At 33.4% G+C, this 27,419-nt stretch overlaps 1 protein-coding gene across 2 annotated transcripts in view; it reads right to left on the bottom strand.

Annotated features, from left to right (window-relative positions):
* LOC132744792 (calcium-activated chloride channel regulator 1-like) overlaps positions 1-20,782 on the bottom strand; it is a 28,661-nt gene extending 7,879 nt beyond the window's left edge. For both annotated transcript variants that reach the window (XM_060733573.1, XM_060733574.1), the window contains exons 1-7: positions 20,429-20,782; positions 12,020-12,302; positions 11,433-11,550; positions 5,736-5,919; positions 5,061-5,202; positions 3,371-3,477; positions 2,357-2,581 (exon numbers count right to left, since the gene is read on the bottom strand). In XM_060733573.1, coding sequence (XP_060589556.1) covers positions 2,357-2,581; positions 3,371-3,477; positions 5,061-5,202; positions 5,736-5,919; positions 11,433-11,550; positions 12,020-12,302; positions 20,429-20,578 — 1,209 coding nt within the window. In that variant the 5' untranslated portion in view covers positions 20,579-20,782. The remainder of the gene's footprint in view (positions 1-2,356; positions 2,582-3,370; positions 3,478-5,060; positions 5,203-5,735; positions 5,920-11,432; positions 11,551-12,019; positions 12,303-20,428) is intronic.
* Positions 20,783-27,419: the final 6,637 nt, after the last annotated feature.

Genomic DNA, 27,419 nt, shown 5'->3' with positions numbered 1-27,419 from the left:
TAATTATCCGCCTTATTTGATTCGTCTGTCAGAGAAACTGTTGCTAAGAATAAGCATAATAGAGCGTGTTTACATGGTCAACTGTAAATGCAACAATCTTATACGAGCTCGTATTTCATTTTGTGGCAATTACAACAACCACTTTTATTTCGTTATTGGAACACATATTATCAGGGCGGGGGGAGGGGGGTCAAACGTTTAGATGTTGATAGAAGTAAGTATGTTAAAAAAGTTATATATGGTAAATTGGCAGAGTCTAATTTGCTGCGAAAAGGTCATAAGATCAACCGTGAGTATCGTGAATATAAGATGTTATTTTACTTAAAACTTATGCAGATACTTATTTTTGAAATCCATAGCATACAATCAGAGGCACTTATAACCCGACACTTACATTTCTCGGTATAACTTGGTTATTTGTGAACGTAATTTGTTCAGTTTTTGAACATGCAAAATACAACATACCGGTATCATACTTATTTCCTAGAATTTTATTTCTTATTCATTACAAGAAAGTAGTGAAAAAAAACAACAAATATGTAACTGCAAAATAAAAAATCATAAAATGACTGTAAATATCGGAACACAATGAAAAGTCTCTAAATCAAACTGATTCTGTGTAATAACCATTTCTAATACTTTCTGTGTCATTCAATGGCTATAACAAAGTGTAAAAACCTGTCTCATGGTTATAACCTAGTGAAGGCTTCGGGAATATTTCTCCATTCCTGAATAAAGGCTTCCTCGAGTTCCAGCAACTCCTGCATTCCAAGTCACCAGATTTAACATCACACTTGTCGGCTGAATTGAACAGACGTGTGAGAAAGCGGCCAAAAGCTCCCCTCAATTTGCTGGAACACGAGTAAGTCCTCATTTAGGAATAGAGAACTGTGAGGCAGATGTGTTTACTTTGTTATATACAATTGGGAGGAAATACAAAGTGTTAGAACTTATAAATATATAGATTTAATAGAAGACAGAGACTGTTCATTGTCTTACGATTTTTACAGTCATTCTGTGACTTTTCATTTTACAGAAGCCTATTTATTTTGCTATTTTTTTCTATTTTCTTATAGATGAATTGTATGCATATGTGGAAAGATATATATTGACGTATTGCTGTCAAAATACTGTGTACGATGGGTTTTGATGGAAAGAATTAGATAATTTTGACAGTGCTTAAAACTATCTAAAATTTTATACTATAAATTATCTTCTTCGATTGATTTAAGATCTTTCTTAAAATTTGTTCTCTTTCTTCTTTGTTGCGCAGGGTATTTATCTTGTTTATACTTAAAAATACATAATTCAGTCACTTTCCTTTATTTCAAGAATTATATTCTCTTAAGCTGGGATCTTTGTGATATGTTTTTTTTTTAATTTTAAGATTTTCTCCCTTTTCTTATAATAACCTTAATTTCTATGCAGTTTATAAAAGTGCAAAATAGAAATTTCATTTTACAATCTATATTCACTCCCATTATTTATTTCTGACATTTGAATTTTTTCGTATTGAATAGATAAATTATTAGTCAAAACTGCGTTTACAATCTGCTTAAATCAAATATATTAATTTTGTGAAATAATGCAGAATCCGTGAACTTTATATCAGGACACCTGGAACAGAAATGATAAGAAAGGGGTTTTGAGACGGGGTGGAGAAAGGATACGTCGATTGGGTTGCAATCCGATCCGTTTAAATGTGTTACAAGGTTGCAAAAGGACAACTATTGCTTTGATCAGTTGTAGCGTGCTACCAACTTCATCGAAAGAAAGAACTTAGTAGTTTTGATAATTTAAAAAAACCCATCTCAAACAATTATGTCCTTGAAGAAAAGGGAGCTATTTTGCGATTGTTTTCAATCTAAATGTACAATGTCGTGATACAGTTGGTTATCGCATTGTAATTTGAATACTATGAACAATTGTTATATAGTAAAACTAAAAGTAAACGTCTTGTTGGCGTTTGAGTTTTTATATTACTTTCTAACTTTTAAAATCATGATAAAATCTAAATGAATTGTTTTCTCACTCAATGTCTTGCTGACTGGTAGTATGTAATAATATTATTATTATAATAATAATCATCATCATATAATACTTCGAAGACAGTGAACATCTTTGATATATATATAGCTCAATATTGCATTGGCCTAAAGCTTAGATTTGATAAGGAGGGTAGACTGCCTATGGATAGTACATGACCCTTATCTATGTTAACGGTGTTGTAGATCAAAGGCAATTGTAACCATTTAAATGCATGATATGTGTTTTTTTTATTATCTGGTCAATACAATCATTGAAAGATGTCCTAAACAATACACCTTCCTGTTTAAAAAAGGATAAGAAATCTTACTTGTATGGCCAAATTAATACCACATCCAATGCAGGTGAAACCATCAGCATTTGTAGGTAGGGCATTTATCAACCTATCACGATCTTCCTGTGAGTTTAACTGTGTTAATTCTATATTTCTGTAAGCAAAGCTATTAAATGTCACAATTCCCAACCAACTTCCAACAGCAATCCTCTGCCGAATGATATACTCTCCTGCTTGCTTCAAAAGTGCAATTCTGTTACCCTAAAATAGTTTGAAAAAAAAGAACTTCATGTTTTTGTTTAGATATACTAACACAAGCGAGTTTCTCTGTTAAGATTAGTATATAGAAATAATAAGAATGACTATAACACTTTTATACCTGCATTTTTAGTTATTTGAAGTTTTATTACATATAAAGCATAATATTCAAAATCGATCTGAGCATTGGTATTTGGTGATAATATCAAGTTTCTTGAATTTATTTTTATGTAATACATTGTAATAACGTAAATAAATCGGTGGCTGATTTGTGCCATTTATGTTTTCGTTCCGCTACCCCGCCTATCGAAAAGCCGAGAATTAACAAGTTAAAATGACGGGGTTGCGGAGCGAAAAGTGGCTAATTAGCGAGGCGTGGGACGAAGTTACATTAAAAAAAAACACCTCGCCCCCCCCCCCCCCCCCTGGGTCGCGGAGCGAGATTTAAAAAATTAACAGTGGGGGCGCGGAGCGAAAATATGCTAATTAGCGCCCTCGCTATTTAGCGTGTTTTTGCTTTGCTCCCCCTTCTCATTTTAACTTTTTAATTCTCGACTTTTGCTTGGCGGGGTTGGGGACGAAAACACACTTATAAGCTGGGCGCGGGACAAGTTTATTAAATAAACATTCGCTCCAACCCCCCGCCCCCCAATTAACGTGTTTTCGCTCCGCGCCCCCGCCGTTTAAACTTATCAATTCTCGACTCTTCGCTTGGCGGGGTCGCGGAGCGAAAACGCAAATGGCACAAATCAGCCACCATAAAAAAGTATTTTAAAGGAAAAATAAAATTACATCCATGCTTCCAGAAACGTCCAGCACAAATATTCGGAAAATGTCACCTTCTTGGATGAATTCAAATTCTGGAGTTGTATTTGTAGCACTTGGAAATGTTTCTGGACCTTTGTAAATAATTGAAATATTAACATCAATTTGAAAAAAAAAAAATTACCACTATATTAAAGGAAATGTTTTTATTATTGACTTAATATGATGACAAGATATAATTGAAGTAACATTCTTTCTGTTGTTAAAAACTGCACTGTTACGTTGTTTTAGTATCAATATGGTCATTTCTGATGTGTATAATTAAAAATACAATTACCCCGCCGAGTACTGTATATTATTACTTCCACAACAACAGGAGACATAAGGGTTTATTTATATATTTATCATGGCATGCACATTTCCTTTTAGTATTGATGGTTCACATTGAGTCTTGTTGAAATAAAAAACAAGCAGTTGCAAAGAAATATCAATATTGTTCTTTATGCATTCTGCACAACTTATAGAGGCTTGAAGGAAGGCGACGATATGCACGTCTCCCCTTATTATTGATTGTACCAATAAAGTTTCTATGGAATCCAGCCAGTAGTTGCAGAGAAAAAGCCTGGACTCCGAAAAGATTATTGCTATATATGCATACTGCATACCTAATCAAGGACCTTAACTCTGTCTTGAAAGGTCTGACCAGAACAAGACGACGATGATATTAGTATCTCCTCTTGGCATTGAAGGTTCCCTTAAAGTTACGTTGAATTTCAACCAGTAGTTGCAGAGAATTAGCGAGGAAACAAAATTCGTACGGACAGATGGATGGACGGACGGGCAACGCCAAAACATTACCCCCCTCGCGATTCCATCGGCGGAGATAAATAAAATGATTTAATTAAAATGTCAGACAGAATATATACAAATGAAGGTTCAAATACACACAATTAAGGTATAAATTACCGAAGGAGTAATAAAGCAATATACGTAAAGATGCCTACAAATACATAGAGGATATTTGTTTGTTTTGCATGTAAGATTGAAATATAATTTCACTGAGTGAACACCAGATGTAATATTTTCACGAGTTGCGTAGCCACGAGTTAAAATATAATAGCTGGTGTTCACGAATGAAATATATTTCAATCTTATATGTAAAACAAATAAATTTTCTTTTTATTTCATGTTTTTAAGTGATTTTAAGTATTTTTTTTATTGATTTTGCCGCGCAACGTCACGCGTTCTCCTTTGTGACGTAATCACATCATGGCGTCATATCATCAATTTTGAAATATAGGTCTGTTAAATTTCTCTAATTTTGTTACATTTTTAACATGATGTATGATGACATCGACTTTCTTTTCCTAAAGAAGCAAAATTTACACATGATGGCATTTATTTCTACTTGTTATTCCATTTAGTTATGATTTTCTTTTCATCCGCATTCAGATATAGTCCGGCTACAGTGAAAATTATATTTTATAAATTTCACTAGTTGTTTATGAGAATGTAATCATCTGATATATTACAATAAAACACTGGAAAGCATGAAATAAAATACCCATATGCCATTTCATTTGGACTGCAATCCATTAATATAGTCCGTTGAACTTCCTTATGCATTATATGACACAACTTTACCCAAGCAGAATTGTTTACACTTTAGAGAATAATGTAACATTGGGTTGAAAGAAAAATGGGATTTATTACGTACTATTCTTAAAATCATCATGTTCTCTCATTACCTCCCATGCACTTTTGCCGTTACAAAATTTATTTTGTGCGTTAGGTGCTATGCTATTATGGCGTTGATGCTCCCTGACAGACTCTTCATCTTTGTCGCAAAACATTGTGAGCTGGTACAAATCAAAATAAAACATATGCTTTTGGTAATGTGTCTGAGTTAGATTTTAATATATTATCATTTCAAAGAAAATATAGATAAAGGATCTATATGTGTGAATAGTTTAAGTGTAAACATTGGGCGGTTGTCTTTATTCAATTTACCGCCAGAGGTTTTGTAAACACACATACCAGTACATATTGAATCCATATAGTATTGAGAATCAACATTTCGTGTAAAGATTAGTAATTTTTGGTTTATTGAATGTTTGGACAATGTTATGTTTATGTTAGACTAATGTTTCTGAAGCGAACGCAAAGGTTCATGTTCTTTGAAGTGGAAATTAGTTTTATTTTGACCTCAATTATAATAATCATTAACGATGCTCTGTTTCACGTAGTCCCATTTGCTTGCACAACAAAAGTTATTTCTAGCCTCTTATGGTCATTAAATTGTTTGAGAAGTTCATATTCATAGATGTTTTAATAGCATGTTTTGTCTAAAGACATTTGATACTGGATCTAGATTAAAATACTTGACATGAACCTGTTCAATAAATTGGTATCCCATCAAACTAGCAGTAACATCTTCATTCTGCTCTGTGTTTGGACAAAAGTAGCAGGTGCTCCTCATCTTCTTGCCCGAATTCTTTGCGTTACAATATTTTTGTGCAAGCCTTGCGCTGCATTTTCCTCCTCGACCTATTGTGCCTTGAATTTTATGCGAACATCTGCAGAAACACACACGTGCATTTTTTATCAGGTACGAAGGAACGAAACTACACAAGGGGAATTACCCCACCTATACACTGAGGCTGTAATACGGAGTAAACACTTATTTACATACGTTAGTTATATAAGCTTAAAGCTATCTTAAAATATCAATTTACTTAGTTCTTACTGCAGTCGAATAATCATAGGTTAAAATGGCTTTAATGAAAAATATAAAAAATGCCGCAAAACAACATTATTTTCTTTAAAACTATTTGTGAGACCATGTTTTAATGTAAAAAAATCGATTTTGAATAACACCAAGATTGTTCATCATTTTGCGTTAATGAAATTTTTTTCTACAAAATTATGTGTTAGGCCATGTTTTAACATGGAAAATTCGATTTTGGTTGATTCCAAGATTATCCACTATTCTGTTAACCCTTTACGAAACAAAGCACTTTCGACCCCCGCTCTAAAGACCTAAAATAATGAAAAATGCCCTATTTAGGCCGCAAACACTTGTTTCAATTTAAGAGATGTTGTTACCAAATGCGATTCGGCGCCGCCACCTATCAAAACGATACATCAGGGTCGTGACAGAGTAGGGCGTGTCCTCCTCTGCTAGGGAGTTAATGGGGATGCCGCCCCCTCAACGCGTAGCATATTGTGGAGTTGTGAGAGGCTAAAGATAGCCTCAGGCCGATCTTAAGGTAATGGTAACCAACACTGAAAAGCCTTAGACTCTATCTCAATCAATTGAGAAAATTTGCAGCACTTTGAAATCAGTTTTAATGGAAAAAAATCAATGCAAAGTACGTTGCCCTTATAACAAGAAATTTAAGATTAAGCATGCCGTTACAAGGGAACAGTGGAGCCTTTTTTTATCGTTTTATGGTAATATGAACACATATCAGGAGGCTTTAAATGAAAACAGCCATTTTCACAAAATGCCCATGGAGTAATTGGTAACTTGAATATCTAAGTACATAGGGATAGCTTCTAAACTGCTCTGGCGTCGGAGTCAAGATTACAGATTTAGATTCATTGGCAATGAAATATAGTAACTTTTATTTCATTAGGTTTTTTTTTCAAATATTTAAAATAAAATATGTTCATAATCAATGTCCATATCGTATATTTAAAAAGATTCATAGCTCTGCCACTCTACGAACTTAAAATATTTTTCTCTTTGTATCGAAAGAGATATGATTCAGACTTGTACAAAAACAACATTATTATCATATATTGAAGATGCGTAACTCTAGTAACTCGAGTTTGTAACGTTTCAAGGTATGACCATCGTTATGCTATACCTCACCTCCGCTTTAAGGAATATTAAAAAAAACTACTGTTAAATACATTGAAACTGAGGCCTGTGGGTTCAAATCCCAGATGGGTCATCTTTTTTCTTTCTTTTTTTCTTTTAACATCATTTATGTATCTCTCATTTCCCTTTGAGAAAAAAAGTGTTAAACTTTTATTATTTAACTAATATAGGTATCTATTCGCTAGATATCAAAATTGGTACTCGATATTTTCAGAGTGTAATAAAATCAAAACTAGACGGTAAAAGTATTGAATATATTACAAGATCAAGCAATATAAGTTTGAGAAAATTTAGGGAAACTATGAAACTGGCGCTGCGTTTGGCAAATTAAGGGATTGTTTTAATGATAGGCTCTCTGAGTAGGAAAATGGTTAAACATGTGTTAAAATGGGTGGGGTAGGATAACATTTTTATAAATTGTTAATAAATTTTTAGTAGAACAAATCATTTTGCTTCTGTGGATTGTTAGCTGAATGTTTCTTTTTCTTACCACTTATTAATGAAAAGCATTTTCATAAGGATGATATTAAAGAATATTGAATGGTCCTTATTTCTGAAAATGAAAAAGAGTCTATCTAAAATCCTAGCTTAAGTTCAGAAAAGTGACCATAACTCGATTTCTATACGGTAAAGTTTGTTTAAATTTTGCATACCTGTAGATGTCATTTTAGGAATATAACTGAGCAGCTATGTTGTCAATTTCTCAGTACCTTATTGTGCCCGGTAGGGTGATCATCTCTTTAATGTGTACTGACAAAATGCTATGCTTTTCTTTGTTTAATTTCTAACTGTATGGACTGAATTAAAACCTTATAAAATATCTAAATATTAACACCTTTTGATAATATTTGTAGCAAATACAAGGCTAATCCTCCTTTGAAATTGATTTGTTATAATTGTTTTACACAACCATTTTCATTTATCTATTAATTTACTTTAGATATAAAAGTGTTGTATCCATATAAGCAAAACCGCATACGCCTGTTTTATTTTCTCTGGCACCTTAATGTTATTATCAGATTTTGTGAAAGTTCCTTACTTCCTACATTCTCGGCCATTCAAACCACACATGCCTAAGTTTATGAACTTGATAATTGTTGTGTAAATAAATATACACCTTTGAATTAAAACAGCATACGAATCATTACAGGACAGACCACAAATGTTCCGTATAAGATGAACAGTAAGTTCATCATTTTATCATTTACAAATCATATATCAAATCAAATATAATTCCAAAGAACGCGAATTTTACCTTACATTTTTCGAAAGTTATCCCTCTCTTTTATTGTAACAAAACATCTTTCTTAAATATGTTGTGATCCATTTATATGAGCAAAAGTTAGATATGGACTTTATTCATGATCAAGTTTGATAAAAGAATTGATTTTAGCTATCCATTTCCTACCGCTAAATATAAGCAATCGAGCGTGATAAAATTGTAGTCAATGCAAAAAGAAATATCTGACAGTGTTTCTCTGTTTAACATTCTACAACTGCTTGTCGTTTAGAGTTAATTAAATATTTTGAGACATCTAAGTGTATCGAAGGATTATAGCTGTTAAAAAGGACGGACTTTTTTTAAATTCCGTTAAACAACATTCATATTGTTTGTATGTAGTATAGTGGTATTATATTTTCATGGGGAAGTGAAGTGTAGTATGTGAAGTGTAGTGTGTTTAATTGTTGTGTATGCAGGGAAGTGTAGTGAAACGTTTGGTGTGTAGTGTAACGAAGCGTTGTAAGTGTAGTGTAGTGACCTGAAGAGCGCCGTGTGTGTACTGTAGAGAAGTAAAGCGTTGTGTAAGTAAAGCGTTGTGTAAGAAATGTAGTATAGTGTAGTGTAGTGAAGCATTTCATGTGTAGCCTAAGGTTAAGAAGTGCAATGTTTTGTATTCTTTAAAAATGACATATGCATAAGTTTTTTTATTCATACGCATTTGTTTTCATGTAAATTGTATTATATATAAACCATACTATTATCATAATGAGTAAACTCGAGTTCATACTAAACAACAGCAGGTTTCAAGTGCGGTTTTGCATCTATGCAAAGTTGCCCCAAACATCACTTCAGTGTTGTTATATTTTCTTAGTCCTTAGGGATCATTGATTCCTGCACTTAAAGCGTTTACAATTGAGTATCCCTCAACCGGTGCTAGGGATTGTGAGGGATGTTGCACATTTTCCTTTATTTCTCACAGACTCTATCAATCAATGTCTGCAATCTTTTATTTTGTTAAGACGCTTCTGAGGGATCTACCTTTTCCAGGTTTTAAATCTAGCAGTTAAAAGTTTGACTGTATAATTAAAATATTATGATTACAACAGTACACATATTGTGCATGTATTCTTTGTATTTTAATGTGTATATAGTGGCACACGTCAGCGTCTATACAATGACAACTTTCCGTCGACAATAGCTGAGATGTTCCGACTGGTTCACTTAACACATAAAAGGTTGACTTTTATTTTGACAAAATTTAATAAATTTTAAGTTTTCGCCGATACTTTTAGTTAAGAACATTTTGATTTTAAATAAGTCTCTTTAAAATTCAAATGCAGGAATGACTATGTTTTTCTATAAAATGTAAATCAATGAATATTGCAAAAAAAAAAAATCGAAACAAAAAATACAAATTGAGCTGATTTGGGTTGAGCGTAAATAAAGTAAAATAGGTAACGGTTAGATACATGTATTTATGTATTAAATATTGGTTCGGTAAAAATATAGTGATATGATATTGTATTACATCACTATTATAGTTGTAAGACAGTTATTTGAAATCGTGCCATATATCTGACAACTTAATTGTATTGCTTTGGCAGAGGTATTTGAATTCAGTATGATGTGGTTGAATAGTTTTAGAAATATTTGTAATTATTTGAGCTTAAAGAAACTGTGAAATATGTGCAATGACTCGTGCTTTCATTCTTCTTTGCTTTTCTGTTCTCTCAACATTCCATTTATAAATTGTCTCTTTCTTTTGATCTACTGTTGTTATGTATGTAGCCTATATTTTAAATGTGTGTAGTATATATTTCCTAAATAGCTCAGTACGTAAAGCGCAAAACTAATAATCCCGATATCGTGGGTTCAATACCTACTCATACAACAATCATTTTTAATAATTTTGTTTATCTTATGTTCGTGTAATTCTTAATACTCATTCATCTTCTTTCAAAAAAGTTCTTTTCATGTTCATTCTAAAATAGCCTTTCTCTAAGTTGTTTAGTATTATAAATTGTTTATCAATAGTATATATTTATCACACACCCGTGCCGATTTTGCGACTCCGTAAATATGGTATTGCACGGCCGTGCATATATTTTGACGTGACGTCATAAGCGTTATACATGTACAAACATAGCGTTATGTTAGCGTTATACTATAGGCGCGTCATTGAAAAAAGACTCTTATTTCACTTTAAAAGGTCTTTAATTTAGGTATGTGATAAATAGAATATTAAATTCGTTATTACTTTATTAATTTATTGATTTCGTTGAATAAAATAATATTATGCTCACAAGAGTCTCGCATAATATAATTTTATTCAACTTGTGCAATAAATTCAGTATAGAACTTAAACTCATTTAATATCCTCTATATAATAAATGTTTTTACTTCAAGTGGTATGTGCTAATTTGATATATAATGTAATGTTATACTAATTGTGTGCTATTTTACTTATTATATCGTAAAGCTAACATATAAATATATTAGTTAAAATTCTGTAATTCTGTGTAAAAAGTGTTTTAAACATATTGTATTTATTCTGCTGTAAATATTAAACATTAATTAAATTTAAGTTGTAAACAATTAAATTTTAAACTGTAAGTTAAACTTTAAAACATTTGTTAAATTTAAATCGTAAACAATTGTAACTTAAACTTGACAATCATATTGTTTGTATTATTGTAAATTTCTGTTTCTCTTTAATTAAAAATTGTAAAATTTGTTGTTGCGTTATCTTCTCTGTTGCGTTTTGCTTGTAACAATGTACATACGTATAAAATAATTTAGTAAAAAGATCACAAATATGTGGTCAGATAATGAAAAAGAAAATAAAATAAATTTGTAAATCGTTGTTCATGTCATAAATAAAAAGGAATTAAAATAAGAGAAATAGTAAAATTATTATTTGAAACTATTTCATACTTGATTTATATAGTGTCCAATCGTCAACATATAGAAGTAGACATTACCTCACTGGCTTCCATTCCCCTGCATGCGGATAAAACTTTGGAAGTCTTCCAAAACTATCTGGATATTCATCAAATAGCCCCCAACGTAGATGACCCCATTCGTGAACGATAACATTAGCTAAAAAATAGAAGATAATTTTTATTTTTATCACTTATTATCGCATCTGCCTTGTCTAACATTCGAAATGAGTATGCTCTTTATGTTCGTAAATTATTTAGTTAAGCACATTTTACTAATTATTTTGTGCTGTTTTATTTCCATTTGTTCACGTGCTATTTGCATGTGTTTGAATAAAGAAAGTTACCAAATATCGTTAACGAATTGAATTTGAAAACAGTCAAAAGTACACCGCCTCCGTGGTCGAGGGGTTAGAGTCGATGACTTCTAATCCGGTTTCCTCTCTGGCGTGGGTTCGTTTCCCGGGAGATCCTTTGGTAGTTTAGCATGGAGGAAGGTAGTCTTGTACTGGTGTATCTCTCCAGGAACGATGGGTAGGAAACTACCCGCCTATATGACTGAAATACTTTGGGAAAAGGCGTAAAATCAAACAAACAAACAAACAAACAAAACAGTCAAAAGTACTAACCATGTTTCCCCCAACTCGTTTGACCAGCCTGAAGTAGGAATGAGGGTTGTATATACATTGCTAAACCTTCTTGTCCGCATTGATAACTCTTTGATCTAACGTGGGGTGAGCTTATTCTCCCAGTCTCAATATTGATGTATGTTTCCAATGATGACAAAGCTGGTAGCTCTTTGTACTTCGTCTGCGGACTCCATGACTTTGGAACAACTACTATGATCTTGCCAAAGTAGACTTGGTTTTTGGTTGCAGTGAACAAAAGTTTCGAGGCATCCGTGAAAACATCCTTTTAAAATCATTATTAAATAGCCAATCACACAAAGCTATTCCTAAATGACATTTTCATTTGATTTTGAATAATAAATATTGCAAACTTGTGTATATGTTTTGCAACTACATTCGTCACATAAAAGATAACATTGTCGGATACCCACGGTTGATTATTGTGTCGCCTCTACGGAGTAGTGGCGACATATAGGGATCACTTCTCCGTCGTCTGTCTGTCCGTCTGTCTGTCCGTCCGTCTGTCCGTCCGTCCGTCACAAAACTTGTCCGGACTACTCCTCATAAACTACTGGTGCAATTTCATCCAAACTTTACAGGAATGATCAGTACCAAGTCTAGTTGTGCATATTGTCAGCATTTTCCGGTTCAATGATTTGTCAGAGTTATGGCCCTTTAATAATTTTTATTTTCAAAGTTTGTCCGGACTACTTGTCTTATACCACTAATGTAATTTTTCAATGAAACTTTACAGGATTGGTCTGTAGCTCAAGTCCTTGCGCATATTGCACGGGTTTTCCGGTTGAATGATTTTTGGCCGAGTTATGGCCCTTTGATAAAAAGGTGTTTTCTTCTGTGTGTTGCCAGATACACAAAAGCTTGTCCGGACTACTCCTCATAAACTACTGGTGCAATTTCATCCAAACTTTACAGGAATGATCAGTACCAAGTCTAGTTGTGCATATTGTCAGCATTTTCCGGTTCAATGATTTTTGTCAGAGTTATGGCCCTTTAATAATTTTTATTTTTAAAGTTTGTCCGGACTACTTCTCTTATACCACTAATGCAATTTCAATGAAATTTTACAGGATTGATCTGTAGCTCAAGTCCTTGCGCATATTGCACGTGTTTTCCGGTTGAATGATTTTTGGCCGAGTTATGGCCCTTTGATAAAAAGGTGTTTTTTACTGTGTGTTGCCAGATACGCAAAAGCTTGTCCGGACTACTCCTCATAAACTACTGGTGCAATTTTATTCAAACTTTACAGGAATGATCAGTACCAAGTCTAGCTGTGCACTGTTCGTCTGTCTGTCCGTCTGTCATAAAATTTGTCCTAACATGAAATTGGCCATCATGAGGCGACACATGTGATTACTGATCGCTCTTGTTATGTTACATGACATGATTGTATTGATGATTGTTCAGCATAGGATATCCGACGATGTGAAGATGAACGGTACGGGAAGTATTTGTTGTCAATCGTTAAGAAAAAAGTGTAAATTTTGATCTGCAGAAGTTATCTCGTGAACAATTTAATACAAATTTAAAAATCTGCAGATTTTTTTCCATACGACTTAAATCTTATGACACTAAAAAGTATTTTTTTTTATGTTGATCGTTGAATGTGTGAAGACGTATAAAATGTTACTCTAGAAAAAATTCTATATTTTGTTGGATATATATGTTGGATACTTATAAAATTTATATGGATCTACAGATAAGTTAATTATCTTTCATTTGCTGACAATGACAGTTTCAAAAAAATATTAATTATGAACTTATAAGCTAAAACAGAAACATCCTTTGTTCTCAATAAAAAAAGCTCACTATTGTATACATTTGAAAGCTACAATCCTCCCCGAGGGGCAATGGCGGATAGTGGATTACTAACGGAATTAGAACCTGTATTGTTAAATAATAATACCGAGGTGAAAATACCTGTAACTAACACTTGCAATGGTCAGGAACCTTATACAAACTATTCCAGTGTATCTGTATCAATGCAAAATATGCAGTCAACGCAAACAATTTCTAAAAAGGACGAACAATTTGCATCGCCATCCGAACCGATGCGATATGATTTCGATGTCGAGGCTAACCTGGTCGAGCTACAGCGGCTGAAAGAATGGGCTCGTGACCTCCCATGTGATTTGTTTGTCAATCAACTACTTATAGAGTATCATAACTCGGAATCCAATCTTGAAAGAAGCAGACATATGCTGTTTGACATCCTACGAGAGTCGGAGGATTTTCCGTTTGATTTGAATAGCGAACTCAAAAGACGTGTAAAAACACGTCAAGGGGAGGCAACTTCAGTCAAACTGGCATACGATATTCACGCACTAATTTCGGTGCTTGAAGGAGACAACTTTTCGATGATTAAAGACCTTATCAGTGCCGGGAGAAAAACTAGGAAATCATCTTCTGTTATGTGTACACCTAAAACAGTTAAGATGTCAAATACTTGCCAATGCAAGGAGGAAATATCTTTGTTAAAATCAACGATTTCATCGATACAAGCAGACGTTCTACTGATAAAACAGAGAAATGCAGCATCACAAAATATTCATAATGATGACATTGCGGCAGTGAAAACAACGTTAACGGATCTTACGGCGGAAGTTACGGGAAATATTGACATCATGAAAAAAAACATTGATGATCTGACGGCATGCTTCTCATCGTGTCGATCTTGTATTTCGGACAACGTAAACATGTGTAAATCAAATATACTTTTTAATGCATGCAATATTAAACAAATGCAAGACCATACGCTACGGTTATCCTCTGCTTTCACACAACTTAAAATGTATGTCGATGAATTGTTTACAAACAACTGGCATCAGTCACAGAGTGCACATTCATTTGTCAATTCAACCCCCTATACCGCCCCTGAAACAGACTTGCAAGATTGCAATATCCATGACACGCCCTACATTCCTACTACATATAACTGTCCCGATTCTGAACCTGATAATTCAAACCCAACAGACCAACCCCTTCCGGCAAACGACCATGTCCAAATCATAGATGGTATAACAACCTTGGATTCTGAAAACTCTCAGCTTCGTTCACCGGGACCCGAAATTGAAAACCCACACAACTCCCTTCCTAAAAGTTACAGTGCCGTTTCCTCAAATCAAATTGATACCCTTGAGGATGATACCCACATTGATACACAATTACCAGAGGCTGAAGTCGTCGGTGGCTGTGCTTACACGGCACGTCGTGTTTGCACAGTAACCGATCAATATGAGAAACAATCCGAACCTACATTCGGTGGTCTTCCCATCCCTCCTATTATAACCGATCGAACGGCAAACAATAAAAAGCTTGCGTCATCTGGTGATTCATATCAAGAGGTTATATCAGATGAGTCTCAAACAAAACCCTTAAGACGCTCGAACCCCAAAAACATTGTGACATTGTCCAATGGTGACTCGTCACACACCGATAACACAATTAAATCTCGGAATACTCAATGTACCGATAATGACGAAGATTTCTTGCAGTATGTCCGCCGCCGAACTAAACGGTTTTTATGTTGGCGGTTTTTAAACCCAATATAACTGAGGCAAAGTTAGCGAAGTATGTTAGTGACAAAGGCCCAACAGTTACCAAAGTTTCAATCTTCAGAAATAAGAAATTTAGATCAACTGTTGTCCGAGTAAATGTTGAGGACAATCATATGGCTGACTTGCTTGTCAATGACCCATATTTCTGGCCCGAAGGTATCCAATGTAGACCTTGGTTATCATATAACGGTTATAAAAACCGTCATAATGAAGCACCCCCACGCCAAATAGGTCAAAGAGATCAGAAGGTCAATAATGGAAAGTCCCGCTATCCGTCTCATATGCGGTATTCAAACCGTTATAGAAATGACCAGTATAATCCGGCTGATTATAATCCTTATAGCACTCTAGACGGCGATGTTGAATAGAATCTTTATTATTACTTATGGATACTTTTAATAGTTTAAAAATAGCAACATGGAATGCAACTGGTGTAATGTCCAGTGCAAGCTACTTAGCAGACTTTCTGGTAAATAATAAAATAGACATTTGTGGAATATCTGAACATTGGTTATTTAGACGGGATTTACATTTTTTAGAAAGTATTAACTCTGAATATATAAGTTACGCTATATCTCACCCCGATCTAGATATTTGTTCAACGAGAAAAGTAGGTAAAGGAGGGCTTGCTCTCTTATGGCATAAACGTTTGAATCCAGCTATAACGAAACTTGAACTGAACTGTGAAAACTTCATTGGTGTTCAAGTTATGACGTCTCCTGGATGTTATATATTTATAGTGCAAGTGTACTTTCCATGTAAAAATCACACAATACGCTTGTATAAGCAATACATTGAAGATTTAGAAAATATTATATGTGCATATCAAAATAAAGGTACATTATTTATAATTGGCGACTACAATGCTGAACTTGAATCCAGTCGCATTTCAACTCCTATCCATATTGATTCTCGAAGCAAACTGTTATCAAATCTCATGGCAAAATTTGATCTGAAATCATTAAACACTCTTCCTATATGTAAAGGATCAAAGTTCAGCAATGTACCGTACAATAGTGATAGACAGACACTCATTGATCATATAATTGTACAGGATACTTGTGTACAAAATGTAATTAATTGTCAAATTTTAGATGACGATGCTCTTAGTGTTTCTACACACCGGCCTATTGTATGTTGTTATCATGTACATGTAGCGAAAGAAATTTTCAGAAAAAGTACACAAAATATAATTAACTGGCGAAATGTTAAACAGGAAGATTTATGTGCTTATAGATCATTCTTAGACAATAGTGACGTTCTAAAATGCGCTTTAAGTCTCGAGATTAGTGAAACTTCAGTTATTGACGAATTATACTCGGCTATCGTTCTTATTGTCAACCTAGCGACAGACTTATACATCCCAAAAGTTCGCTTTAAGCCTTACATTAAACCATATTGGAACGAAACGCTGACAACTCTACATAATGAAATGAAGAAAAAAAGACAATCATGGACAAGTGAAAATCAATTGAAAGGCACGCCCACCCACGAAAACTACAAAGCTGCGAAACGAGCATTTAGGAGTTTTCACAGAGATACGGTTTTTCGTTATCTACAGAATCAAGAGGAGGATATAGACTCCGCTGCTGAATACGATAACAATGAATTTTGGAAATTAATTAATAAGCGACGAAATAAGAAACCATTCACTGCCGGGTCTGAAATGAACTTTAATGGCTGTGTCTTGAATGACCCGAAAGAAATTAATTCCGCTTGGAAGCATTATTTTAGTGAGCTTTACTCACCAAATGAAGAAGCATCATTCAACCCGGACTATAGGATTAAAATTGAGAATGACTTTCAAGCATTAAAAAGAGGCATTACCACAGCGGAAAGGAAAACACCATATAATTGACGAAAAATGCTTTTGAAAGCACTTAAATCATGTAAAAATGGTAAGGCGTGTGGAAATGACAAAATTTATTATGAAAACATTACTCACGGTGGGTCCTTACTTCAATGTGTATTAATTAAAGTTATTCAATGGAATGTTAAACTTATCCCACACCCCGACCGATTTAAAAAAGGGGATTATTTCAACACTTTTCAAGGGAGGCAATAAAAAGAAACTGATCCTAACAGTTACCGAGCAATATCTTTGTGTTCTTGTGTGCTTAAACTTTATGAAAAAGTCCTCATGCAGTTAATTTGAAAATGACGGGAAATTAGAGTTTAACTCATCACAGGGAGGTTTTTCAAAAAAATGTGAACTGCCTGATGACAACGTATATGTTACGTGAATGTATCAACTACGCAAAAGAAAATAATTCCCCGGTATATACGTGTTTCCTAGACGCCAAGCAAGCGTTCGACAGAACATGGACATCTCTTCTATTAATCAAATTATACAATACCGGAATTGACATTACAATATTCAAGGCAATATTATCATTCTTCACAGAATGCTTTAGCTGTGTTAAATCACAAGGCTATACATCGGACTGGTTCCCGATTCTGCAAGGTACCAGACAAGGGCAGTGCCTAAGTCCTTACCTATATATCGTATTCATTAATCAGCTGATGAATGAAATAGAAAATAATGAATATTGCTTCAAACTTCATGATATACGATGTGGTTGTCCAACGTCGGCGGATGATATGGTGCTTATATCACATGTTAAACACGGTCTTGACAACCTTCTTGACATATGTTATGCAAATGCTCAAAACGAACGAATTTTGTACAATCCAGATAAGTGTAAAGTAGTTGTTTTCAATGACAAAATCTAATGTTCCTCGTAAATGGAAACTTGGAAGCAGAGAAATCGAAGAAACGGACAGTTATTTGCACCTAGGGGTTCCTTGTAATAAGTCTTTATCCTTATCACAAAATATAGAGAAAAGCTGTACTAAACTCCGCAAAACATTTTAATAGCTGTGCGGATTGTGGAATACAAAAACATGGTTTAACCCGCTCACGTCTAAGAAATATATGAATCAGTAGTTTTACCGCGAGCGCTTTATGGGAGTGAACTGTGGAATGACATTACGGACGCACAGTTAGCTCCCCTTGAACGAGCTCACCGTCAATGCATAAAACATATACAAAGCGTTCCGACAAATTCAAGAACAGACTTCGTGTTAAGCAGCCTAGGCATGTATCCGATAGGCGTCATCATTGACAAAAGGAAACTCCTCTTCTTCGGTTTACTGTGTCGTTTGAATACAAAATTTAAAATTAAACAAGTATTTTCAAATAGACTTACGTCGTACATGCTGGAACCGAGAAAAGTGTCTGGATTTATCCCAGATTTATACAAAATATTAGGTCGGTATGGACTAACTTCGTTCTTACGAACTTACATGAACACTGGAACTATACAATCCTCATACGCATGGAAAAAACACGATCAAATCAGCCATTCACAAAACTGTTGAATTCGAATGGCGCAATAGAATATTATGCGATGCCAGTCTATCTAGTTTCTCCCGCTTGCACTCAAAGTATGAACCTTGTATGTTATGGAGATTCAGTCGCCAGTATAAAACATATCAGATTCAATGTGTCTATGCATTCAGACTTCTTTCAAAAATTTTCTCAAGAAGCTATGAAGTAACGTGTGATAAATGTGAATTACCCACTGACTATATTGTGTTACATCTTATTTTCTTCTGTGAGAAAATGGAGAGTATCAGATCTACATTATGGTCTAACCTGTCACATATGTTAGGCATACAACAATTCGAAATCTTTTGTTCCTTTTCACCAGAATCACAACTTTTAGAAATGTTCAGTGGTTTTGATTCTTTTGACATGAACGATAGCCTGAGAGTATCATGTTTTAAGGTGTTCCTAGCAAGTGTCTATAACATGACTACCTAAGCAATGTTATAAACTGTGATATAAGCAGATGGCGAATAACTTCATTGCATTAAGTTATATTGAGTTATGAACGTGTACATAAAGATTTAATACTGAATGTTATATATGTTCATTATTTATGTTTGATTTATGAATTTTCTTATTATAAATGTACATTTTTGTGATATCATTACTCTTTGTTCACAACACAACTTACACGCCTTAATGTTTCGTTTTCGGTTTAAGGTTAACGTATGTAAGTGTTGTTTTCATTAAGAATCCCTTTTTATCTTTTTTTTTTTTTCCACTATCGCTCAATTTAAAAATCATAGACAATGTAGATTTTAGATAGTCAATAATTGATAGTTTGCGTAAGTGTCCTTATTCATATATAAAATAACAACAACTGGCCTAGCTTAAACACATCTTAATCGCCTTGATAATTTCGTTTCGGTTAAGGCTAATTACTTAATGTGTTTTTGGCAATCATTTTAAATATTATTAAAAATTTGTTTTTTTGTTGTTTTTTTTTTTTCTCAATAATTATTCATCGTCTTTCCTCAAAATTAAAATTATTGTAACTTTAAACTTTACTTAATTGAATTGAATTTTACCTCTGCCTTCACCTAAGTAATTTTGTTACACTAAACAAGCTCAGGTCTGATGCTCTTGATATATACATATGAACCTGATATCTATGCAACTAAGTAGCTTATTCCCTTTATATATATATATTTATTCATTCAATTAACATTTGTTGATAGATATCACAGATTAATTGCATTATTTTTCTTTTAGTATGTTTGTACATATTATAATTATGCCTTTTCTTTACTAATTTATATAATTCTAAAACAATCTTGTATTTATATCTACTGTATATATGATCTTTTGTACTATCTGTAATATGTATAATGTAAATGCTCTTCAGTAATGGAGGAAATAAAGATAATAATAATACCTCGCAATGTTGATTATTGTTTAGAAAAATAACTATACATATATAAATCAATAACTTTTTTATCATACCTGAATCCTGTCAAGAAGTTCTAGATTTTCCTCAATAATGTCCTGTATAACAATATAAACATCTTCATATCGTCCATTGTTAAGAGTTATCGCACCTGCTGTCCCCAAAACTAACAAGACCGTAGAAAAATAAAGTTTGGTGAAAACCATTACTCCGGATACTAAAATTTCGTAGAAGTAATTTTTGGTATTAATCTTTTTATTCAATTTAATTTATTCTATTTATGAATAAATAATTTTTCACCAAAAACAAAAAAAACAACGTTGTTTATATACAATATGCCCCAAAAAGTGCTAAATTATCAAATGCTTGAACCACTAATTGTATAAAGAAACCAGACAGTTGTTAGACAATAAAATGTCTGATAAAGCAATACAACAACTGATATCTTTTTCTATAATACATGTATATGAAATAGATATACATACTAAAATTGGAAACAATACACAAGGAAGTTCACAGGCATTGGCCGCTTTTATCTAGCATTGTTTGTGACTGTAATAGCGTGTAATTAAGTTGATTTCGTTTTCATTTTTACAAATGGCTGATATGAGCATTTGCCAAATATTTTAAACGGTTATGTTAAAACAATTATCCTACATGTACAAACTATCATTACTTAACTGTAGACGTTTAAATGGTACGAATAATACATTGTCTTAATAACATATATATACTGATTTTGAAATTTTTCAACATGGTTTTATACGTGGGCTTAAGCATAAATTGCCATTGCAGCCACATTAAAGATGGTTTACATAATACTTAGCAGTCAGAAGTTAACGGGTTAACGTTACAAAACGAGACAGTGCGAAATGAGTCGCTAGCCGTTTGGTTTAAAGTACAGGTCTAGGTTTCTAACGGTTTGCATGCAGGTGCATTGCGGCAAGTCCGTTCTAAATATATTTCATCGGTCATGGTGCCGGCGGTCTTGGCGGGTATATAAAATGAACCTCTCCACCACTGACACTACTGATTGTCTTAATATAAATGATCACTAGCCATTAAAACAAGGAATATGTATATACAAAAGGAATGTACGAAAACTCTTAAAGTAACAGTGGCACAAATGTGACATGTGTGTGTTTTTATTTATCTCGTGGCCACGAGATACTATGTTGTGGCCATGAGTTACTAAGTCCTGGTTTATTTTATTTGTAAGGGACATTGCCCATGGACAGTAAATATCCTATAAGGTAAAATGATAAAATCCTTGTCTGATGAATAATTTAGAAAGGATAAGCCATGGTTAATGTAACCCAAAAAGATCATTGCACCTGATCAGTAGATGACATCTAATAAATTCGAGGTCATTGGGTCAAAAATCAGGGTAACAGTGACGCTAAATGTAAAATTATTGACAAGTCAATAAGTTGTATAAATGACACTTTTACAGGCTGGTGAAGAAAGGACATCCTTGTACTAAAGAACATGTCTAATTAATAAGGGAAATTCACATAAGTGGTGTAATCTGATTGGTTATTTAGCTCGTGGCAACGACTTAGCTATCTCGTGGCCATGACATAGTAACTCGTGGCCACGACATAGTATCTCGTGGCCACGACTAAGCTATCTCGTGACCACGACTTAGATACTCGTGGCGACGACATAGTATCTCGTGGCCACGACTTAGCTATCTCGTGGCGACGACTTAGTAACTCGTGGCCACGACATAGTATCTCGTGGCCTCGAGATAAATAAAAACACACACATGTCACCTTTGTGCCACCGTATAAAGTAAAACACAAAAAACAGCAATTGTATGGAATCATTTTCAATACTTCATTATATTGATACAAAACAAACACTCGTAAAAATATTACATTATATTGATACAAAACAAAAAAACTCGTGAAAATATCACATTACATTGAAACAGAGCAAACAGCTGTTAAAATATTACACCAGATGTAATGTTTGTAAGGGATATTTCGATTTTACACGCTAAACAAACATGAATCATATGACCTAAACTGGTAAAAATACGTATAATAAGGACATTGAAATAATTAGTTCTTTTACCCTACAATCTTCATATTTCGTTTGAATTTAGATAAATAAAGATAGATAAATATAAATCAAAGCAATATGGGAGACCATAACATATGATATGAAATGTGAATTACTAGTTTGCTTGTACAATACGATTTGTTTGACCTAACTTCTCTCTCTGGTGGATTATTTTAATTTAGACAAACGAACCTGGAACGAGGAAAAGCTGATAAGCTGTATCATATGTCTTATACTATGTGAACTTTGTATTGATTTAAAGCTGCAGTTTATAAATATATAGAAATATTTTGCCGTTAGTCTTAAAACTTATCAGTCTACACGTGATCTCTTTTAACAATATTGTTGTAAATCTAATGAAATACTGTTCAGAAATTATGATAAAAAACACACGGTAACACTACAGTTTGTAATTCTTTTTAACATGTTAATGAAGGTATATGCGCTACGTCACAACGTTAGACTTATTAATAATCAATAGTTGTAAACGATAATGTAGGATTTTTGTACGAAAGTCCGGTTGGGACATTTTAACTTGAAGTTGAAATCGTTAAGTTGAAATCGTGAATTCATAAAGTCGACACCGTGAATTCATGAAGTTGAAATTGTGAATTCGTGAAGTTGAAATCGTGAAGTTGAAATCGTGAATTCGTGAAGTTGAAATCGTGAATTCGTGAAGTTGAAATCGTGAATTCATGAAGTTGAAATCGTGAATTCATGAAAATGAAATCTTGAATTCATGAAGTTGAAATCGTGAATTCGTGAAGTTCAAGTCGTGAATTCGTGAATTCTGTATGTTGAAAACGGGAATTCATGAAGTTTACATTGTGAATTCATAAAGATTAAATCGGAAATTCATGAAGTTAAAATGGCCCCACCGGTCTTTTGTATTTTTCCCATCTAATCAATTTTTACCGTTTTGGCTTTGCGGTACATTAGGTCTATCGTATATACAAGAGGTACCAACTATTAGAATTATGACGAAATTCGTTATATAAAATGCGGTAATATATCCGTTTATTCGGACTGCTACTTAAAGCCATGTTTGTTGATTTTCTGTTGATGTTAGGATGACCCAAAGGTGGAGTTTCACATTTAAATAGGACTTTTATTCACGTTTTCGCCACAAAAAAAGTTGTTGACTTTTAAGCTTATAAGTCTCATTTTGGTCGTCTGGACACCAACATATGAACGGGAGTCGATATGAAAAGGATTTTATTAAACAAATACATTTTGTATAGTTATTTTTGTTTTTATGAAATTCATAAAATGCAGCTTTAAACGCTGCTATGATGTACAATTACATCATATTTAATTTATGATAATTATAATAAAACCTAGGAATCTACTCATGAAAGAATTATCAAATTAAATGTTTAATTTCCTTTTACAGCTCTCTTTTTTGATCACATCTGAATGACCAAATGTAAGACTTTATGATGGAATGTTTCTAAAATATGATAAACAAGATCAACAAGGAAAGGCGGCGTTCAATGAACTGATTAATATTAATTTTATATCTTCCGCCTCGTTTCGCCGTGGCTTTGTAGGCTATATTCTTGCTAAATCAACTTTTCTTATGGTCATTTGGGTTTACTTTTTAAATGTTTATGCATGTACATAACAATTTCTGTGACCATAATGACTTATTTCAAATTTAATAAACTTTACAACTGTTAGAATTTCGCTTGGCAGGAATCCATTCTATTTACAATATTTCGTTTAAAAGGCACATGCTTGGGCTTAGATTTAGGTTGGTGCACCCGTTTAGACCCCCAGTTGTGCTTATGACCGTGTTGAAGGCGGCGTTCCTTTTTGATCCTTAGATGTACATGTATGTGTTGTTAATTGTCACATGCTAATATCAGTGACACTTTTTGTGTCCCATTGTGTTTTTGTCGTCTCAGGTAAGTATTAACCCTTCCCCAAATATTTAAAAAAAGATGAAAGCCATCTTAAGCCACATCATACTCCCCCTCGGCTTTCGGCATTTCCTCTGTATTCTTATCCTGATGTTGGCTTATTATCTTATTGTCTTCTTAATATCCTTGTCGATTTCTTTGGCTTGTCATTTTGATTTTTATAAAACATTTTGTGCGTTACTCGTGTGCCTTCTTCTTAGGTTGTTTGGAGCCCTGCTTGGCATTGTCGGTGGTCCTCTGTTGCTTCATTGTGTTTACGGATGCGTTCTTTGAATACCATCCTTCCTTGTTAACCTTCGAATTTAATATCATAAACTATACAAATAAAGCTTTGACCCTATCTATTTCCCTTCAGATGTCATTGAAATAAATGTGCAAATAGAGAGTTTAAAGTAACTTTTTGGTTACTAAAATACAACATATTTGATATTTTAGAATTATCAAATCAAAGCATATTCTTATGTCATTGTTTCTTATGCATCTTGGGATGCTATATTTTGCCGTCGGTCTTAAAACTTATCTGTCTACACGTGATCTCTTTTAACAATATTGTTGTAAATCTAATGAAATACTGTTCAGAAATTATGATAAAAACACACGGTAACACTACAGTTTGTAATTCTTTTTAACATGTTAATGAAGGTATATGTGCTACGTCACAACGTTAGACTTATTAATAATCAATAGTTGTAAACGATAATGTAGGATTTTTGTACGAAAGTCCGGTGGGGACATTTTAACTTGAAGTTGAAATCGTGAAGTTGAAATCGTGAATTCATAAAGTCGACATCGTGAATTCATGAAGTTGAAATTGTGAATTCGTGAAGTTGAAATCGTGAAGTTGAAATCGTGAATTCGTGAAGTTGAAATCGTGAATTCGTGAAGTTGAAATCGTGAATTCATGAAGTTGAAATCGTGAATTCATGAAGTTGAAATCGTGAATTCGTGAAGTTTAAGTCGTGAATTCGTGAATTCCGTATGTTGAAAACAGGAATTCATGAAGTTTACATTGTGAATTCATAAAGATTAAATCGGAAATTCATGAAGTTAAAATGGCCCCACCGGTCTTTTGTATTTTTCCCATCTAATCAATTTTTACCGTTTTGGCTTTGCGGTACATTAGGTCTATCGTATATACAAGAGGTACCAACTATTAGAATTATGACGAAATTCGTTATATAAAATGCGGAAATATATCCTTTTAATTCGGACTGCTACTTAAAGCCATGTTTGTTGATTTTCTGTTGATGTTAGGATGACCCAAAGGTGGAGTTTCACATTTTAAATACGGACTTTTACTCACGTTTTCGCCACAAAAACGTTGTTGACTTTTAAGCTAATAAGTCTCATTTTGGTCGTCTGAACATCAAAATATGAACGGGAGTCGTTATGAAAACGATTTTATTAAACAAATATAGTAATTTTTGTTTTTATGAAAATTATAAAATGCAGCTTTAAACGCTGCTGTGATGTACAATTACATCGTATTTAATTTATAATAATAATAATGAAACCTAGGAAACTATTCAGGAAAGAATTATCAAATTAAATGTTGAATTTACTTTTACAGCTCACATCTAAATGACCAAATGTAAGACTTTATGATGGACTGTTCCTATGATTAATATTAATTTCATCTTCCGCCTCATTTCGCCGTGGCTTTTTAGGCTATATTCTTGCTAAATCGACTTTTCTTATGGTCACTTGGGTTAACTTTTTGAATGTTTATGCATGTACATAACGATTTCTGTGACCATAATGACTTATTTCAAATTTAATAAACTTTACAACTGTTAGAATTTCGCTTGGCAGGAATCCATTCTATTTACAATATTTCGTTTAAAAGGCACATGTTTGGGCTTAGATTTAGGTTGGTGTACCCGTTTAGAGCCCCAATTGTGCTTATGCTGCTGACCGTGTTGAAGGCAGCGTTTCTTTTTGATCCTCAGATGTACATGTATTGTGTTGTTAATTGTCACATGCTAATATCAGTGACACTTTTTGTGTCCCATTGTGTTTTTGTTGTCTCAGGTAAGTATTAACCCTTCCCCAAATATTTAAAAAAGATTAAAGCCATTTTAAGCCACATCCACACTCTCCCCCTCGGCTTTCGGCATTTTCTCTGTATTCTTTTCCTGATGTTGGCTTATTATCTTATTGTCTTTTTTAATATCCTTGTCGATTTCTTTGGCTTGTCATTTTGATTTTTATAAAACATTTTGTGCGTTACTCGTGTGCCTTCTTCTGTTGTTGTTTGGTGTCCTGCTTGGCATTGCCGGTGGTCCTCTGTTGCTTCATTGTGTTTACGGATGCGTTCTTTGAATACCATCCTTCCTTGTTAACCTTCACATTTAATATCATAAACTAACAAATAAAGCTTTGACCCTTATTTATTTCCCTTCAGATGTCATAAATATGCAAATAGAGAGTTTAAAGTAACTTTTTGGTTACTAAAATACAACATATTAGATATTATAAAATTATTAAATCAAAGCATATTCTTATTTCATCGTTTCTTATGCATCTTGGGATCCAATAAACATTTTTGTAATTAGTTTTTAACTTAGTTTTTAGAATACAATGAAATCGCAACAAGGGTAGTAAAATAAGGTTTAGTATTTTAAATTGATAATAATGTGGAGGGGAATCTGAATAGAAAAATGCATTTTTAAAACCTGTAAAGTGTAAGACAAGGCTAATTGGAAATGTTTTGCTTCAACAGTAAATATAAATGCATTATAAATTTAGCTTAAGTCTTCATCTGGATGTATTACTTTATTACTGTCATTTGATGCGTCCGTGCAGATAAATTGGAATGAACTTTTAAGGATCTTAGATTTTTGAAAAACAAAAGTTCATTTAATGTTACCGAGAGAATTTATAACTTTAATAAAATGAATGGCTAACATTGACTTCTGTACATGCACAGAGGAACATAATCTCCAACATCTTGAAGGATATATATAGATCCACTTTAAGGTTTCCATATTATTATTACTCGTAGATCTGTTTTATTGTATAGTTAGTACTATTTAAACAGGATTTTATATCATTTTAA

This window comes from Ruditapes philippinarum, unplaced genomic scaffold (assembly GCF_026571515.1).
Source record: "Ruditapes philippinarum isolate M1 unplaced genomic scaffold, ASM2657151v2 ctg4557_1_1_1_1, whole genome shotgun sequence".
In the NCBI taxonomy this organism is placed as follows: Eukaryota; Metazoa; Mollusca; class Bivalvia; order Venerida; family Veneridae; genus Ruditapes; species Ruditapes philippinarum.
The sequence above is the reverse complement of the archived record's forward strand: the minus strand, read 5'-3'. Positions and strand labels throughout refer to the sequence as shown.